Genomic DNA, 20150 nt, shown 5'->3' with positions numbered 1-20150 from the left:
TCAAGGAATTTGGGGATTGATAGTATGGAGGAAACACAGAAAAAGAGAGGTGAATTGATGAAGAGGGATTTAACCATGGTTAAGGTGTTAACTAGTGTTGGAACCGGCTGTAGCCTGTGGAATTGACTGGTTGGGAAGACAGTGGATGGGGGGACAAATAATAAAAGCGTTTTTAACGGCGTGAAAAAGTTTCGCCGTTTCGTGTTGTCCAATTCCTATTGGTTGAGCAATAAACAGACGTCTGTCTTTGACGTTAGTAGAAAGTTGTTCTGTTTTTACGGGAAATGGCGTTTGTCGTACTATTAACGGACAAAGTAGGATGGTGGATTTTTCCAAAAATAGGATAAGCATATTCCTAGGACACGTATTATGGAAAATATACATACTTACAAGTTATACCCATTGTTGTGTTATTATAGGAGTGTTCAAAACTAATCAATAATCGATAAATCAATTATAAAGTTAATTTATTAGCTTATTGGTATCGAATAAATAATTAGGGAGCAGGGGTGGATCCACTCTTGAGTAAGGGTTGTCAAACGACATTTCTTCATCTAAACAATTACATTGTAAGTAGAGGTCAAAGTTTGGTTTAATAAATATAGAGAAAAGGGTCTGAAAAATACTCCAACTTTGGCCGAAATTGCTATAACGATTCCAAACTTTATGGAGGACTTTTTACCCTCTGCACTATTTAATAGTGTATTTTAAAGGTATATATGTGTCCACGTGGACACATTACTATTTAAAATGATGTAATATTTATGATGTCCACATGGGCACATATATATCTTTAAAATACACTATTAAATAGTGCAGGGGGTAAAAAGTCATTTCCAAAGTTTGGTATTGTTACATCAATTTCGGTCAAAGTCCAGATATATTTCAGACTTTTTTTCCATAAATATATATACAAGTATTAACACATCTTGACACAAATTAAAATTTTATATAGTGGTTAAGTTATTGTGAAAATTCCTTGAGGTTGTTTGTTCTAGCCCTATTATTCAATTTCCTTATCGGATAAACTGTTAACCCATTAAGAGTTACCATACTTACATTATTATTCTAGGTATATTAGCCTCATTTAATATTTTATCATAATATATAAGAGTGATTATGTATTTTATTTCTTTGTTAGTCCTAACTCCTAAAGGTTAAAGTTGTAAAGCCATGAAAACCTATTTACTTTTCTATAATTTTCTATTTATTTTTAAAGAATAGAAAGCAAGTCAGCAAATTTAGAAAAGCACCGAGGATATGTACATGAAAAGTATGTAGCAATTTATCGAGTCATTGACAAAGATGCTTCCACTGAAAAATGAAATGGGACAACCAGTTAGAAACCTGGATCAATTTATCCATTTGATCTTGTTACTGCTAAAAAGTCATCATTTTTTAAGGTGCGTTCAGCGATTAGATGTTAGCATACACTGTTCGATAATTATCAATTTGTTATTGAATCAACCAATATCTTATAGGTTGGCTAGCGGATTAGTAAATTTAAAAAACGTGATATCCAATAGGTAAACCATTAAGCAAATTATTCGTCTGATCTGTCCGATAAGCAGCCCTAATTGCATGTGTGTATATATATGTCTATATATATATNATTTTTTTGAAATTTGTAACTGGTTACGATTAGAGGAGTACATACGTCGGTTTGGTTTGGTTTTTCATTAGAAAAAAACTTAAACCAATTATGTCGGTTTATTAAATCTAAAGACCGAATAAAACTACATAAAATCGAGTTTTTCGATTTCGGCTTTAGTCGGTTCTTTCGATTTCTTTCAGATTTTTTTGGTTTTTCAGTTTCTTACAACTATACGGTGTTTGAAAAAGAGATCAAATATATTTTCACTTACCTGTGTGATAATTAGCTAAACTTTAAAAATGTTAAATGAATAGAAATCTTCGAAAAAACGGTAAAATTTGAGTAAAATACTTTTCTTGAAATATCAACGTTCATTATGTTAAATTAATAAGATTTAAAGTTATAGTCAAACTGAATACAAAACAAAATATTTACAAAGTAAATTGTTAACTTCGAATTTGAAAAACGATAACAATATAATTGTACCTTCTGATCTTAATACAGAATAAAATATTTACAAAATTTTACAAGCCCCAAATTTGAAATAATACATCAAAACATTAAAAACTATAAACTAACTACAAATATTTAACAAAGTAGATTATAAATAATATATTTTATCTATCAATAAAATAAAATTATATATAATGTCGGTTTGGTTTGGGTTTGGTTTGACACTTTTTCTTTTAATACCAAACCAAAGCACAAATCTTTTTTTTTCGGTTTGATTTGGTTCGTCGGTTCAATTTGACTTTGCGATTTTGCTTGTACACCCTAGTTACGATAAATTTAAATTGAGAAGATAAATCACAAGTAAAATATGAAGAAACATAATTTTATTGACAAAATAATGTGGGTACAAATCTGTTTATTTTTTAAAAAAAAAATTCACTGTGATTCGAGGATAGTTAATGATGTGTTTCTCGAAGAGCGATAATGTGGAGAGTCCAGCCACATCTTGATTTGATCTTTGTGAATATTCATGAATTTATAATAATTTTGAGATATATTTTCAAAAGAATATATTAGTATTTATACAGGCATGAGCTAGAGTTAAAGATAGAGTAACTTCCAAGAACCATAACTGAAATTAAATACGTCTTATAGAGTCCCGACTGAAATTAGACACAATGTCTACATTAATTTTGTTATATGACCACAAAAACTTATCATTAAGTAAAATAATTAATTAAATTAAAATATTTATAAATTTAAAAAATATCATTCTTATTAGAATGGATATTAAGATTTTGCAGTCGTATAAGAGCTTCATGAAATCCTGTGCACACACTTCACTGTGCAAGCAGAACTGTTGGCCATCCAAATTCAATTTAGTTGCTTATAAAATATTCATATTACCAAAAAAAAATTCCTTTTAATATCAAGAAAAAATAGGTCATTAATTAAGCAAATCTAGTAGTAATAATTTCAATTAAATTTAGGAAAAATTACATAAATCCCACATTTTAGTTTACTTATTACCATTATCCCTTATAAGTTTTACAAATCTCCAAAATCCCTCATTTTCTCTCATCAGATTAGTGTATCAGCGCTTATATTATTGTATCTCGCGTATCAGATTAATGTATCAGCGCTTATATTATTGTATCTCGCGCATCAGATTAATGTATCAGCGCTTATATTATTGCATCCGTTTGAGGAATTTCTGTAATTATAAACTTTTAAGGATGTATTGTAATTTTGTCTTAAAAGTATGTGATTTCTGTAATTTGCCCTTAAATTTATGGATCCAAGGTCCATGTTATTGATAAAATTAGCAAGAAAATAGCTAATAATAGCCGACAAATTCTATTAGCCCAAGTCTTAAAAATAAAAAGCCCAACAGAAAAGAAATACTTACAAAAATTTAGTCCAAAAGTAATCGAGTCTGTATGTTAAATCCCTAAAAAAAAATTAAAAAATTGTCACGCTCTGAACCTATATCATGGACGTGGTCGACACTCAAAAATCATTATTGTCCTAAAGCGAATCTTTAGCTTGACTTACTGCTGAATAGAAGATTAAACACTTATGCAAAAGCTTAGGGGTTGTTTGGTAGAGTGTATAAGAATAATGCTAAATAGAGTGTATTATTAATGCTTGCATTAATTATACATAGATTGTTTTAATGCATTGTTTGGTTTGATGCATTAAAAATAGTATGTATTGCATTAACAAAATTATTTACAAAGATACCCTCCACTTTTATGGTGGAAAAGATGTAAAAAAAGGTTTTAGAGGGACAATTGAGTATTTTTATCATTTTAATGCATGCATTAAAACCATTGCATTGCTAATACCTAGAAATCCATGGTATTAGCAATGCACACATTAATACACAATAGAGTGTATAACTAATGCAAGCATTAGTTATACATAGGTTGAAAAAGAGTACCAAACAAGGTACTAGTAATACACAAAGTTAATGCATGCATTATTTTTCCTAATACACTCTACCAAACGACCCCTAAAAGTGATAGATATTCACACCTCCGAACATGTTTTATGGAAGTGTAAAATATAAGTATGAATCATCATAATAATAATATTGTTTAAAACATCTGCAGATGAAGACTTAATAGACTCGCTAACTTGCCTATGAAGCCTCTACTAAACTAAGATAGGTGTCAGACACGACTACCTAAATAATAAATTTGGATGCATATTAAGTAATGAAATAAATAACTGAATTGGAGCCCCTCTGAAAGCAAGGAGATCTCACCAAAAGTTGATGGAGAGGATCTCAACAAAGCGTCTGTTGTCGCAATCCTGAGTATCTATATCTGCATCATTAAGAGATGCAACGCCAAATAATGTCAGTACATGAAATAGATGATATGCCAAATAGCTTAATGAAACACAGGTTAAGCTAAACATACATAACTGAAGAACAACTCATAGAAAGACTAAACAAATGGATAACTCCAAAGTAAAGCATGCAATGTATTGAAAACAATAAAGTTTTACAACTTAGATATATAAAATAATATCAAATTCTAAAATAGTATACGTTACTTTTCTTGGGGCGTTTCTCTAACCGACAATCATTAATATGAGCTTCGTGATGATACAAGGTATTTTTCACATTGCTATAGCCATCCAATATTTTGTCAGGATAGAGGACGAACTTGCTAATGGATCCAATATCTAAGCCCTTACCAAGGGGTTTGTGAGGAGTCTTTTGAATCAACAACCCAATCATATGCTACGTTGGCTGCACAATAATGAAATTTGAATTATCTACCCCTTATCCAACTTGGTGCTCAATATTATTTCCAAAACAATGCAATAATGTTCAATAACGGTATGATGTCTCATTTTTAGTTAAAATGTCCACTTTAGGGGAAAACATATACTCCCTGTGTGGAGTTAATACTCTAAAATGTTTCTTTATATAATCATACTAAACTTGTTTTAAAGGACTATAATTTATGGAAATTGACTTCACTTTCTCAAATTAAGGTCTGCTCTCTTTAGAATTAACTATGTTTTTCTTTCTGAAAATAATGTACTTGAAGCAATTCGTGCTTTCTTGAAACCCATTCTGAAATACTATTTTAAGATTTGAAATTTACTCCCTCCGTCTCTTTTTATATGTCATTTCTTTCTATAAATAGTTGGACCACAATATTTGTCATTTTATAAAATTTATGCATAAATTATCATATTTTGCCTATTATACCCTTAATAGAGTAGTTAATTAATCTTGAAAATGTATTTACTTTGACCAACCTAGGAAATCTACAAGTAATTAAATAAGAATAGAAGGGTAAAGTTACATCATTTCTTAATGCAAGTGCAAAGTAAAAAAATGACATATAAAAAGGGACCGAGGGAGTACTTTACTCATGAAACTAATGCATAAGAAATCAATATGACTAGGTCTTCAATAACTCTTAACAAATAAAGGGTTCATGTGGTATATTCATGAATCAATAGTCAAAGATCGTTAATATGAGAAGTAATAAATCCCTATAATAAAATCAAGAATTCAACATTAGGAATATAGAGTAAATTCAAAATTATGAAGGGAGAAGGCACAAGTACCCCCTAGACTATGACCGAAATCTCAGAGACACATTCTACCTTTTCCCAATTATGAATCATACGGTAAAAATCCTAGCTTTGATCTTACTAATTGAAACTATAGATATAGGGTATGCAGAAGAACTTAATCTCTCACTATGATAGTCTTACATACCTTAAATGTTCTACAAATCTTGATAAAGAACCCTAACTTAAAGAAGAATTATCAAGAAACCTTTTCTTGAGATTCTTGAATTCTCTTCTTGAAAACTTTATGACCAGGAATTAAGATTTGTATCAATAATTCATAAATAGACGAAGGAATTGAAAAGCTTGAATTCCATGAAAAGGACTTAACTTGATGGAGGAGGATAAGATGAGAAGAGAAAATCACTTCTAGGACTTGAAAAAATGATCAAAAGTGAGAAAAATTGGACATAAATCAACTTAAATGATTTCACATCGTTCAACGGGCATTTCAACCGATGAAACACCTATCTAGCATTGTTCAACGCCAATGAAATGCATGCTTAAAACAAAAACCATTAAATTTTTCCTCAACCGGCGTTTTGCACTTCAAAATTGTTCATCACCAACGAAAAGCATGGTCAATACAGAAAGTCTGACATAACTAAAATGATCATAACTTTTTACTTCAATTGATGCAAACTTGGTGGCGTTGAAAAAAAAGATTTATAGATATTAATTTTATAGGTTATGAACCACCTACATAACTCATAATATTGAAACATATGGTCTTTTGAAATTGACCCTTGCACAAACTAATGTGAAAAGTTTAGCCGGTAAAAAGACTTTGAACTCGACTTAGTGCTAGAGGAGCATGACTCAATTACTTAATATGGTGTTTGTTATTGATGGAACAATAGGCTCGCTGATTCACTGAATTAGCTTCAATTTGTAGACTAATCAGTTAAGCGCGACTTATTTAATTATTTAATATGGTGTTAGATTTGTTAATTGGCATCCTGTTAGTGAGCTGCTGCTATTTTAATCACCAAACATCCTTTTTGTATTAGGTTCTTCAATCAAATAACATTATATAAGCTAGTTCAGAGGCTTAATAACAAACTTACTAGCATTAAGTTCCAAAATTTGAAGATGATAACTCAGTAAAAAGCAAAAAAGTTTTGACATAATATTCCTACAAGAAACAAAATTTGAAATGGAGGCACGAAGATTACATCCCGGTGAAAGCCTTTTTCCCGCCACCACCAGAACCAGCTGGAATCACCTTCAAGACATTGAACCTAACGGTTTTGGATAAAGGCCTGTGAAGCAGAAAACGTTATCACCTACAATAACAGCAAATGATGAAAAAAATACTATAGAAAATTCAAAACAAGATGGTGGTGTTAACCTGCACTGTCCAATAGTAACATGATCTCCCTCTTTCACACGGAAGCACGGTGATATGTGAGCTGGAATATTGGAGTGCCTCTTCTCATATCTGAAATAACTTAGGTGTTAAAACTAACAAAAGAAGAAGTGAGGCAGCCAACATAGTATAAGTGACAAGTTCTTGCCTTTGATACTTCTTGACATAATGTAGGTAATTGCGTCGAACGATGATGGTTCTGTTCATCTTAGCACTGTGGCATGTACCAGCAAGGATACGACCTCGGATAGAAACATTGCCAGTAAATGGGCATTTCTTGTCAATATACGTACCTATATTTAAATAGACCAAACATAAGGTTAGACCACAGAACAAGGTGAAATTAAGAAAATCCATGAAATAATCAAAAACAATCTGGTACAACATTATATAAAAGATGACTTGAAATCTGAGGAAATCTTTGTTCTTAAAGTCAATTCTCAACTATCCACATAAAGGTCACACAAATAGCTTTTTTTTTTTTTTTGAACTTGGTAAGGTTGTATTATATCACAAAACAGTACATGGGTTGTACTGAAACCTTATATACAAAAGCCCCAAATTCTTACTGCTCTATGGCTAAATTGAGTCTAAAACATCAATTATAGAGATAGTATCATTTGAGTATAACTGATTACACCAAAAACATAATAGTAAAATGCAGTTGAGCTTCACTTTCTGCACACTATTTTCTATGCTCTCAAAACACCTAGAGTTCCTCTCTTTCCATATTGCCCACCATATTGAAGCAGGGATAAGTCTCCATCTGCCACTGTCTTTTTCCAGTACTCCTGCTTCCTCCCAGCTCTTTAAAGCCTCTGAAACTTTCCCAGGCATAGTCCAGGAGATGCCTTTGTGACTCAAAAAAATCCTCCATAATTGTTGAGTGTACTTGCAGTGTAGAAACAGATGATTTACATTCTCTAAAGTCTCCCCACAGAGAAAGCATCTAGAGTATAAGGTTATCCCTCTCTCCATGACATTGTCTTGAGTAAGAGCTGCTTCCTTGGCCAACAACCAGACAAAGCAAGATACTTTGTAGGGTATTCTGCTTTTCCATATTTGTTTCCATGGCCAATTTTTAATTTGTTGGTTTGTCTGATCCATTAGCTTATAAGCTCTACTAACTTTGTATACTCCTCTATTGTTTCCTGTCCACCATAGAACATCCTTCCCTGTTTGAAGTCCATTGAAAGGTTCCATAGTGTTAAGAAAATCAGCTACTCTCTGAAACTCCCAGTCATTTAGATGTCTTCTGAAGTTGAAGTTCCACCCCTGTAGTGTCCATAAATCTGCTATAAACCCTTGCTGAAATGTAACTAAGTTGTAAACATCAGGGAATAACTCTTCCAAGTTGCCTTTCTCATGCCAATTATCCTTCCAAATCATGGTCTTTCTCCCATCAAAAACTTTCACCTTTGAGTTGTTCTTCACTTCATCCCATAGATTCCTAATGGACCTCCAGAGGCTGACTCCATAAGGAGTAGTCACCTCTTTGGTCATCCATTTGTCTTCTGGTATATATTTAGCCTCAATCACCCTTTCCCACAACAGTTGGTTACCATTTGCATACTTCCATAACCATTTCATTTGAAGAGCTTTACTTTGCAAGTTTAGGTTCTTAATCCCCAGACCACCATTTTTCTTCCCAGTTATCACTGATTTCCACTTTACCAAGTGAAATCCTTTCTTTTCCTTATTGCCCTGCCACAAAATTTTCCTTCTAATACTGTCCAGCCTCTTGGTGACCCCTGGTGGGATAGGAAAAAGGGACATCATGTAAGTTGGAAGAGCATCAAGTACTGAATTGATTAGTGTCAATCTTCCACCCATAGACAAGTATTGTGTTTTCCACCTGGCTAGTTTTTTTTCACACTTCTCGATCACATTGTTCCATATATCTATGGACATAGATTTGGCTCCTAAAGGTAATCCCAAGTATGTAGCTGGCAGAGTGCCAACTTCACCTCCAAGGATTGTTGCTAACCAGCTCATGTTGTTGACTACATTAATAGGGTACATTAAACTCTTTCTCTAGTTGATATGCAGACCACTGACTCCTTCAAACAGAACCAAGATCAGTCTTAAGTGCTTTAGTTGATCTTCCTCAGCATCACAAAAAATAAGTGTGTCATCTGCATATTGTAGATGTGTCACTTCCAGACTGTCAACCCCTTCTCTAGCCACTTCAAAACCCTTTATCCAACCTCGTAATTTGGCTGTCTTGATCATGTTATTCAGTCCTTCCATAGCAATTAGGAATAGAAAAGGTGACAGAGGGTCACCTTGCCTGAGTCCTCTATATGATTGGAAGAATCCTGTTGGAGAACCATTAACTAGAATTGAAAAACAGACTGTTGAAATACATTGCTCCATCCACTTCAACCACTTTTGCCCAAAACCCATCATTTCTAATACCTTCATAAGGTATCTCCAATTAACGTGGTCATAAGCTTTCTCTATGTCCAACTTACAGAGAATGCCTGGCTTCTTCTTCGTAACTCTGGAATCAACAGCTTCATTGGCAATCAAGACTGCATCCATAATTTGTCTCCCTTCGATGAATGCCATTTGTTGAGAATCTACCAACTTGCCAATCACCCCTTTCAGTCTCTCAGTCAATACTTTAGAGAGCAACTTGTAAATACTGCCAATTAGACTTATCGGTCTGAAGTCCCTCAACTCCTTGGCACCCTTCTTTTTAGGAATAAGTCCTATGAATGTTGCATTAAAACTCTTCTCAAACACTCCTTGATCATAAAAGTTTTGAAAATTGTCCATAATGTCCTGCTTCACCACCTCCCAACACTTGATAAAGAAGCCCATAGTAAAACCATCTGGCCCTGGCGCTTTATCAGTTGCACACATCTATTTAGGAAGTATCTTTTATTTACTAGTTTTACTTAAATGTAAGTAAATGCAGTCTCTTGGAATGCCCACATAAGAAATTTACCACGTGCTATTGATCTTAGTCTAGTCAGGTTGAAGTAGGAAACAAAAAGGAATAAATAAGTTAAAATCCAATCCCCTGCTTTCTCCTCCAAACTTATAGCACCACTTTGATTCAGCACTTCTTTGATATATTAAGGTCATCCACATCATAACCATATACTATTGAGATCCATACCTATCACCAAATGACAGTAAGGAGAAGGTTTTTATTCACAGTATCATATCCTATGTAAGCTCCATAAATGTTAACAGATGCTAGCAAGGTGAACGTCTTTATTCTATTTGACAATTGGAACAAAAAGTCCTAGTAAAAAAGTTTCAACTTGGTCTGTTATCACAGAAGACTACTTCTGTCAAAGGTTAAATAGTTGGAGAGCCAATATCCAGTTTATGTGAAGCAAAGGCAGACTCAATAGCTTCAAGCCTTCAAGAGAAGAAGCTATGGAGAAGAACAAAGTTGCTTCAATCCTAAATGCTTTTGGTTTTATCAGAAATTCCATAGAAGATTCAAAAGAATATCAAGAGAAGGCCACATGACTGGTTAAACACATGTGGATAACTTGCACCCCACATCGTCCTAATAACCCGAGTCCCAGCTAATAATAAATTGTAGAAACAAAAATATAGTGCAGTGTTTTGGAGAGCGAGAAGCAGAAAAAAAACACTGAGTGCTTGCTTCACCGAAGAGTGAAGCGAAACACACGCTTTTTTCTTCTAAAGCATTATTTAGTACAAAAAATAAAAAATATTATATATGCATATATAAATAACCAAGACCTCAATAGAAATAAGATATTAAGCAAATTTTTCAATTCTTAAATTAAAAAGTAAATAAAAGACGGTCAATAATCCTCATTATCATAACATATTAAGCAAATGCAAACAGCAAAACCAAGCAAGTATAACACAACAGATCATAACAGGGGGTAAAACCCTAGAAGTAGTCGCTGAAAGCCTGAAAGAGAGTCTAGAGAAGAAGAAGAAGAAGAAAAGAGAGGAAGAACTTATCATTTGAGTCGCAGCAACAAATGTTGAGATGTTTGAGTCATAGAAGAAGAAGAGGGAAATGTTTGAGTCGCACCAGACAAATGTGTTATACAGAAGTTTAAAAAAAAAAACTAAGCGCACTTTTTGTCGCCTTTACTTTAAGCGCGCTTCTCGCTTCGCCTACTGAAGCGCTCACTTTTTTAGCAGCGACTGGCTTCAGAGCATAAAAGCGCAGTGCTTGCGCCTTGCTTCACGCACACTTTTTGTTGCTTTTCACAAAACTGATATAATGTTTCCCCTTATGTACTCAAATTGCATCAAACCATATTTCATGCATTTCAGACACATAGCAAATAGCTTCATAATAGAACGATTTACCAAATGACAACTACAATGGAAAAACTACAACTTAAAAGAAAGATTTACAAAGCGCCCACATTGCAAAAACTTTTAACTTGTTACTAGAAAGATTTATCAAATGCCAACTAAGTTGCAGAAACACAATACAAGTGACTTTTTGGCCATTTAGAGCAAGTAGGCCCATTACTTAAGGCATGACTGATTTGCACCTCAACCTTAATACTAAACTAGTTGGTACTGAATACATCAAGACAATATAGAAAGAAAAGAACCGAAAGTGGAAATCGGAAACTAGACTTATAGACTTTATGTTGGGCTCCATTCAGACCATAATAACATATTCTCTGGCCAGAAAGTAAATCACAGGTTGACATCCTAACTCAATCTAAATTCACACGTCTAAGTCAGAAGTAGTTCTTAAGGCCTTGAGTACGAAACAATTTGCACATCAACCTTAATCCTAACTAGTTGGCACTGAATATAGAAAGGAAAGAACTGAAAGTGGAAATCGAAAACTAGTCTTATTCTTATAGACTTTATGTTGGGCTCCATTCAGACCATAATAACATACAGGCCAGAACATAAATCACAGGTTGAGATCGTAACTCAATCTAAATCCGCAATGTCCAAGTCAGAAGTAGTTCTTAAGGCCTTTAGTACGAAATAGCTTCATCAGGACTGTCTTATCCCAGAGCTATGGAGGTGAACATGGGCTTTCGTAGTTGCTCCTCTGTGACTTTCGACTGAGCCGGCAGGAAGACTGATAATTCGTCGACTAGATATATCTAATATGGCATTTGGCGTTCCACCAACAAAATTGCTATTTAGACTGACACACTACTATATTCACTATGCGCTCATATCTAAAATATAAATCAACAATGCAGAAACCAAATGAACTACAGTAATTGAGCAAATAAATACGAACCTTCAGTAGCCTCACGAGGAGTCTTGAATCCTAACCCGATACTCTTAAAGTATCGATTGCCTCCCTTTCCTGGCCTCTTTCCCTTCCCGGTCTTCTTAGAGCTGCCGAAATCGATCAGATAAACGCAAATCTTAGGCTAAAACCCCTTCTAAGTTACGGAATTTAACAGATTGCTCAGAATACTCACCTTAGAAACACACCTGGCTGCTTCAAAAACGCCTTCTCCGTCTGCTCCGCCATGATTGAAAGGAAGATCAACGGAAGGCGGGAGAGCTGCTCGTATAAAAAACCCTAATTTGCCGTGGAGAATGAGGGATTGGTGGGCTTAAGAAAACTTATTCTACTTTACATACTATGGACTGGATTTGCAAAAAAATGGGCCAATTTATAGATGGGCCCAAAATCTAACTAACTAAAATTGTAAAAAAATTGAGATTCGGACATTGTTATTTAGGGCCCGTTTGGCCATAGATTTCCCAAATAATATTTGGGGAAAAATTTGGCAAATAGTGTTTGTCCATACAATTTGCCATTATTTGACAAATTTTTTTGGCAAATATCCCAAATTCCCAAATACTAGTTTTTTCTAGTATTTGGGCCAAATCTCATTATTTGGGATCTTTTGAAAATTGAAAGTTTACACCAAACTTTTATCTTTTACAAAAACACCCTCTATAGTAGTTGTTTGCGTTGTATTACATAATTTTTTACGTGAACACCAAAGTAGTGATGAAATATTCAGTGAATATGAACGTGATGATATGGTTGTTGATGAAAATGATGAACAATCGGCTCAAGGTAACAAAGTCATGTGCTTTGTCTACTTCACGATGTATGAAATGGTGCTTGTTGCACTCACTCCAAACTACCACATTGCTCTAGTGGCATGGAAACTGTTTGTTATTTGTTGCAATGAAGATCCAATTGACTTGTAATACAAACTTATGGTTAGTTTTGATAGTTTTTAAAACTTATGGGTATAAATCATATTTTTCTAAAAAGTGAAATATATTTCACAAATACTATGGCCAAACACATGGTGAAATTTCACCCAAATTTTCACCCAAAAAAAATTTGCCAAGAATATTTGGAAATCTATGGCCAAACGCTAGCTTAATTTTTTTATAGGTAATTATGATACACGGAATTCAGATAAAAATATATTTACTATAGTTATATGTATCGCAACTTCAATCATATGAAAGTTTAGTTATCACATAATGTGAAGTTAATCCGAAACGAATAAATTTGTTATTTTGTGTGACCTACAAATACGTCTCAAATGGTGATTGTAAAATTGAATATTTTTGTACGTCAAAGACTAAAATTTTCACCTTATTATGTTCACACTTTCGAGCTTCAATGATGTGTCATGAATAATTTTATACTAGTATGATTGCGATCAAATCTTTCTGTAACAGTCATTCGATCATTTTTGTCCATTAAAACAAATTTATTGTTGTACATTTATAATTACATTTGACATTTGAATTTTGGCATTCATCTTTTTAATATTACAATAGAAAAATAAATAAATTTAAGACATGAAAAGTACTTATTCGATGTTTAGATTTCATATAGCATAGATTATATTAAGGGAAAAGGGTCAAAAATACCCCTCAACTTTGTTTTATTAGTTGACTATATCCCTATCGTTAAAACAAAGTTATTCATACCCTCGTTGTCACTAATTTCACCATTTATAACCCTCAATTGACGGAAATTCCTAAATTGACTCAAATTAACCTGGTTTTTTTTTAAAAAAAAAGGACCAATTCCTCATTTTAAACCCAATACCCCATAGTATAACCCGTACAACCCATTCCCCTTTTACCCATTCTTTCAAATTTTCCATATAACCCATTCTCCTTTACCCATTAACTTCTCCTCGATTGTTCTTTATTTTCCTTATCCATTTAATGTGACTGATTGGATTAAACAACACCCTGGTGGGGATATCCCTTTACTTAATCTTGCTGGACAAGAAGCAACTGATCCATTCATTGCTTTTCATCCAGGTACTGCTTGGAAACATCTTGATAACTTCTTTACTGGTTATTATTTAGAAGATTATCATGTTTTTGAGGTATCAAGGGGTTATAGAAAGCTTTGTGTTGACTTTACTAAAGCTGGATTGTTTGAGAAAAAGGTCATGGGGTTATGTATTCATTTTGTTTTATTGAGATTTTGCTTTTCTTGACTTTCTATGGTGTAATTTTTAGTGATAGTTTCTTGATTCATATGCTTTCTAGAGCATTGTTGGGGTTAACTTGGATGCAAATTTCTTATTTGGGTCATGATTCTGGTCATTATTTGATTATGACAAATAAGGGGTTCAATAAAATGATACAAATTATGTTAGGGAATTGTCTTACTGGGATTAGTATTTCTTGGTGGAAATGGACCCATAATGCTCGGCTTGTAATAGCTTGGATTATGATCTTGATCTTCAACACTTGCTAGTTTTTGCAGTATCTTCAAGTTTGTTCAAGTCATTGACTTCTACCTTCTATGGAAGAGAGTTAACGTTCAATTCCCTGGCGAAATTCTTTGTCATCTATCAACATTTTACATTGTATCCAATTATTTGTGTTTCCAGGACTAATTTGTTTGTACAAACGTTGTTGTTATTGTTCTCTATAAGGAAAGTGCCTGATAGACTTTTGAACATTTTAGGAAATGAAGAATAATTGAGGAGAAGTTGATGGGTAAAGGGGAACGAGTTATATGGAAAATTTGAAAGAATAGGTAAGAGGGAATGAGTTATACGGATTATACTATGGGGCATTGGGTTCAAAACGGGGAATGTTTTTTTTTAAAAATTCGGGTTAATTAATTTGAGTCAATTTGGGGGTTTTCGTCAATTGAGGGAGGTATAAATAGTGAAATTAGTGACGGCGAGGGTATGAATAACTTTGTTTTAACGATAGGGATATAATCAGCTAATAAACAAAGTTGAGGGATATTTTTGACCCTTTTCCCTTATATTAATCAATAATTTTCTCACATAAATATTTTAATTTTACACCCTTTTTTCCTAAATAAAACATAGATATACCCAAATCATTCCATAATCAAAGTATACTTGATGTAATATGCTTTATCAAAATCGATATATTAAACATTCAAATATTTGATCAATATACTAGATCAATTATTAGTCATGTTAGAAATTATGTCCTCTTTTTTAATGTGGCTTTATGATACAAGATAATGTTATAGAGACATATGATTGTTGTAGAGGAGCAATTCTACAAAGTATATATTGAATGATGTTGCTAATTATAGGTAAAGAAGTTGTCATAAAAAAAACCTAATATAAAGAAGCGATTTCAAATAAAATTTGATTATTATAAATAATGACGATTATAAAAAAGTATAACTATATTGTTGTCACCCAATTTTGACCATCCACGATAGAATTAATTTTCGAACTTCTTAATTTCAAACGATTTGAAATAATTAATTTTATAAAAATTTAAAATATTTTTCAAGTTATTCTTTAAGTAATTTTAGTCATTTTATAAATTTTGAAATACTATATATGTTTTATATAATTACGTATATAATTAGTACATCTTATGAATATTCGAAAATCGTCTCAAAAAGATTTTAGTTTTATCTTAAACATTTGGTTATTTAGTTTAGTTTAAATTATAGTTATATTTTTGAGATAATTAGTTTATAATTAAGTTGTTTGTTTTATTTCGTTAAGACTAAGAAGCTCGTTAATTAATTAATATTAATTCGTCTTATTTAGGTTTTAACCGAATTTATTAATTTAACTCAATTTGGCTATTTCTTAAACTCCAAGATCTAACCCCTCTTTTACTCCTTATTAGACCAAATTTTGGGGCATTTTCCCGTTCAATCTACGTAGCCCACTATATTCCTCAAGCCCAAAACCTTAATTCCTTCAACCCAACCCCACTCTTAATTACCAGGCCCATTCCCATTCACATCCAAAAGAAACCCAACGCACTTTACAACAACAATACGTACAACATACCCGACCCCGACCCCGACCCGATCCACTTCTCAATCAACAAGAGAACCCAGAAGCTTCACGCTTAACAACAATTCACGCCAATTTCAAAGAGAAGCAGACGACGCCTTCACGGAAAGCAGTTCACGGCGTCTATGTAAGCGTAACAACTTTATTCTCATCATCTTCTCCTTTCTCCCTCGCTACTACACTTGTACAAATTCGTTTTGTCCTTTCCAACATGAGATTGATCCACGTATCCCTCAAGGATAGTCAATTAAATTGAGGCCGACCACCTCACATTCTTCCCGATGGAATTTGCTATGATTTGGCATCGAAACAGGATATTCCTTCAGTTTTGTGGAATTCAAAATTGACCCAAAATCTTATCTGATTCCTCATATTTTCCCCCCCAAGACAACCCTAATACCTCTTCTATAAAAGCTCGTGTTCCTCTTCAGTGAAATCGGTTGGAGAATAAATAGAAAAGCTGGAGATAACTCAGAGGGGAGAAACTTCATTTTTTTAGGTTTCGTTTCCTTAGGATTTCATCTAAGAAACAGTGACTAGAATTACATATAGGAATAGATTCGTTAAAAATAAAAAAAGAGGGCACTCATTAGAATAGAGGCAAAACACAGTGATATAGGCTCTCAAGATAAATTTTGACTTCTATAGTCATTGAGTTAAGAGCTTAGAATCTGGAGCTCTCGTCCTAAGCTCTCTGTTCTTTTTCGCCGGAAACTTCCATTGGAGTTTCTTTCACGTGGTGGTGGAAAGCTTTTCAACTCGTCGTCTCAGTTCTGCTGTTTTGAAGAAGGTAATACCTCCTTCATCGTTTATATTCTATTTCGATTCCAAGTGCTATGTGATGAATATGTTTTCGGTTGGATTTCTATGACTTCATTCTTGTTTTCTTCTTTATTTAGAACTTTCTAACTAATCATCGTGTATTCATTCTTTGTCGTAAGCTATTGTATGAATCAACATATATAGTCGTGTGAGCTTATTTTGCGTTTTCCTTTTCTCCTCATTTCGAATATGTTTACTGAAGCAAGCCTGCGCCTCTTAGTTATTGGGAGATAATTGTTTTATTTTTGGTCTTTGAAATGGCTTTATATCTATGTGATTTTGTCTCATAGTTGTGTATGTTTGACTGTCTTATTCGAATTATTCAGGTTGCTTGTTGCAGACTTTCTTTAATGTTAGCTTAAATCTGCAAATTTATAATTGAATCATGCTGATTTTCTCTCTTTGAATATTTGTTTTCTATTTTGAGGACTCGGGATTAATAAATTGGGGTCGAGTTTCTTCAAATTTGAGCTCATTTCAAGCCTGCTTGTCCTCTTTTTGGCTTAGTTCTAGTTGTGTTTGTCTTTCTGTTGAGTTACATAAGCAATGACCTAGTTGTTTAGAGTCGTTTTAAACGCCTGGCAGAGTCATGTGTTTACTTAGGCAATAATATGATTCACTTAGTTTATTGTCTGATGGCTATTTGTTGGCTTTGTTGGTCACTTTTCTTTTCTCTCAAAGTTTGATGCATTGTTCAGTAGATCTGTAATCTTAATGCTACTATCTAAATCTTTCTTGGTTGCCTGTAGAGGTCCTAAAAGATAGAGTCAGTTGTTGTTTTAAGTTCTCTTATGTCGGCTGCCTTTTCTTTATCTCAAAGTTTCTTATATGTGCATGGATTAAGTGACTAGTTGATAGTACGCTTCAAGGATTTAGTATTATGATCATTCTGTAAAAATATCTCAAATGTCATCAGAAGTTGGATCTTGGAAATTTTGTAGAGCATGAGTTTTATTGAGTTAGACCTTTGTGGTTCTAATGTGCTAATGTTAATTATCTCTCAAGTTTGACATGAATTGTTAATGATCAATAGAGTTATTTGTTGCCTATGCTTCAGTATGAAGATAAATTTTTGATTGGATTAAGGAGATTAAAACTTTATTGTTTATTGACTCGTCATCTGTTTCGTATACTAATCCTTATTTCCTTTTTGTTGAATGTGAAATTTGCCTTGAGTTCATCATGAACTCATCTTCCTCCTTTGCATTTCGAGAGAGCCGTAAAGGCTCAATTCCTTCCTCTATTGAGTCGGAGAGCAAGAAAAATTGAAGAATAAGTCCTGAAAATTGACGTACAGGTCTCGGAGCAGAAAGAAGGCATTGTTTACGTGACGTATACAGCTGTATACATAAGATATACAGCGATATACATCCAATTTATACGCTGTATTTTGGAGCAGAAATGGGCCTGAGAATCCCCAAATTTCCAGCTTTGTGTTTTGTTGCAATTGGGCTAAAAGTCCATTTATTTTTAGTATCATATGCTAGTTTTAGGACAGGTGAAATTGGGCCTAAAGCCCAAAAGTTCAGTTTTTATGATAGTCTAGGACAGGTGCAAAATAGCTAAAAGGCCCAAAATAGAAATTAGGCCCAAGTACTAGCCCAGGCGAACAGAAAATCAGACTTGGGCCTTAAACTAACTCTTTATTTTATTTGTTTCATTTTTGTTTACTTGTTTATTTGCTAGTCAATCTTAAGATTTTCCTAATTCGATTTCCCCAAAAGATAGTCATTTTTGAGATTTTCTAAAGACAAAATAATTTTACTTATTAAATTATTTGAATAAATATTTTACTTAAATAATCCCTTATATTATTTCCCTCCTAAAAAATGTCTTTTAGTCTTAAAGTTTGTCTATCTCCTATACTTGTTTAAGCATGCTTTTTTTTAAAAAAAAAAATCAATTAGCCAAATAGTTAATTATTGGATAACCGCGTGTTAGCGGACATTTCAGGTGCTTTCAAACCCTTTCCGAAATGCTAATATGAACCCCGAACCCCCTTTTAATATTTTCATTAGATTTCTGTTTTAATCTTTTGGAAAAAATAGTTTCTTAATTTTACTTTAAAAATTAAGTGGTGACTCTTAAAACTCTGTCGTATTCATTTTTAAATAAAACATATATGTGTGTGTACCTAATAAAAAGAAGCGATTTCAAATAAAATTAAATTATTATAAATAATGACAATTATATAAAAGTATAACTATGTGTGTGTGTTCCATTCTATGTGAAATAAAGATATACAAGATAGAAGCGTGCGTGTGTGTGTTCCATTCTATGTGAAATAAAGATATACAAGAGAGAAGCAAAATTATAATTACTACTCTTTCTTTCCTCTTCTTTGTTATTTTAGTTTAATATTTTCCTTTAATTTATAACACGTTATCAGCACAAAGTTCTAACCACATTTTGATCTCTTACTCCAAAGATTTATTTTATTTTATTTTTTCACAAAGAAAAAAAAGATATCATCATTGAGTAATTTATAAGTTTATTGATCTGGGTGATTAAAAGTAATATGTTTGATATAATCTCATATTGATTCCATTCTCTTATATTCTTCACTAAAATTCATTTGTTCTTGATTTTTTTGGATAAATCTGTAGTTACTTCGAAACGGCTATTTTCTTGAGGTGAGATGAAATTATTGGACTAACTGAATCATTGCTAGTAAGTTCTTTAACATGATTCTTGAAGTTGAAAAGGCCAATAATATATAATAGGGATTTTAAGAATTTAATCAAGTTGTTGTGTTGTTTCTTGTTCTTGTGATAATAGAGTATGATTCTTGAAGATCTTGATATTGCAATCTGCCACCATGAATAATTTATTGTGGCTTTTAGATATTTATACAAACACATTTTGTAAGATAAGAGTCAAGGTAAGTCAAGTTTGGATTTGATTTTTGCTATGAGGTTATTTTCTTTAGAACCACATAGAGGATTTGATCTTTATCATCAAAATATTTATATTGCCGACAATTAATAGATGTCTCACATAAGATTCATATTGAATCACATACTTATCAATAAATTGGTGGAAATACTTCTTAATTTACAAAAAAAATAAA

General features: G+C 32.9%; 1 protein-coding gene and 1 pseudogene across 2 annotated transcripts; one reads left to right on the top strand and one right to left on the bottom strand.

The window, feature by feature from the left end:
* Nucleotides 1–6626: 6626 nt before the first annotated feature.
* LOC125862611 (40S ribosomal protein S11) lies at nt 6627–12574 on the bottom strand. 2 transcript variants are annotated; one of them, XM_049542724.1, is made up of 5 exons: nt 12431–12574; nt 12244–12344; nt 7165–7309; nt 6999–7088; nt 6627–6909 (listed from the first exon to the last, which is right to left on the bottom strand). In XM_049542724.1, the coding sequence occupies exons 1-5, from the start codon at nt 12481–12483 to the stop codon at nt 6819–6821; spliced, it is 480 nt and encodes a 159-aa protein (XP_049398681.1). In that variant the 5' UTR covers nt 12484–12574; the 3' UTR covers nt 6627–6818. The 2 variants fall into 2 exon arrangements, with proteins under 2 accessions (XP_049398681.1, XP_049398682.1); XM_049542725.1 differs by having other exon boundaries at nt 6999–7097; nt 7174–7309.
* A 508-nt stretch (nt 12575–13082) lies between these two features.
* LOC125861285 (delta(8)-fatty-acid desaturase-like) lies at nt 13083–14933 on the top strand (annotated as a pseudogene).
* Nucleotides 14934–20150: the final 5217 nt, after the last annotated feature.

Source organism: Solanum stenotomum, chromosome 4 (genome assembly GCF_019186545.1).
Source record: "Solanum stenotomum isolate F172 chromosome 4, ASM1918654v1, whole genome shotgun sequence".
Taxonomy (NCBI): domain Eukaryota; kingdom Viridiplantae; phylum Streptophyta; class Magnoliopsida; order Solanales; family Solanaceae; genus Solanum; species Solanum stenotomum.
Note: the sequence above shows the minus strand (reverse complement) of the source record. Positions and strands in the feature narration are given on the sequence as shown.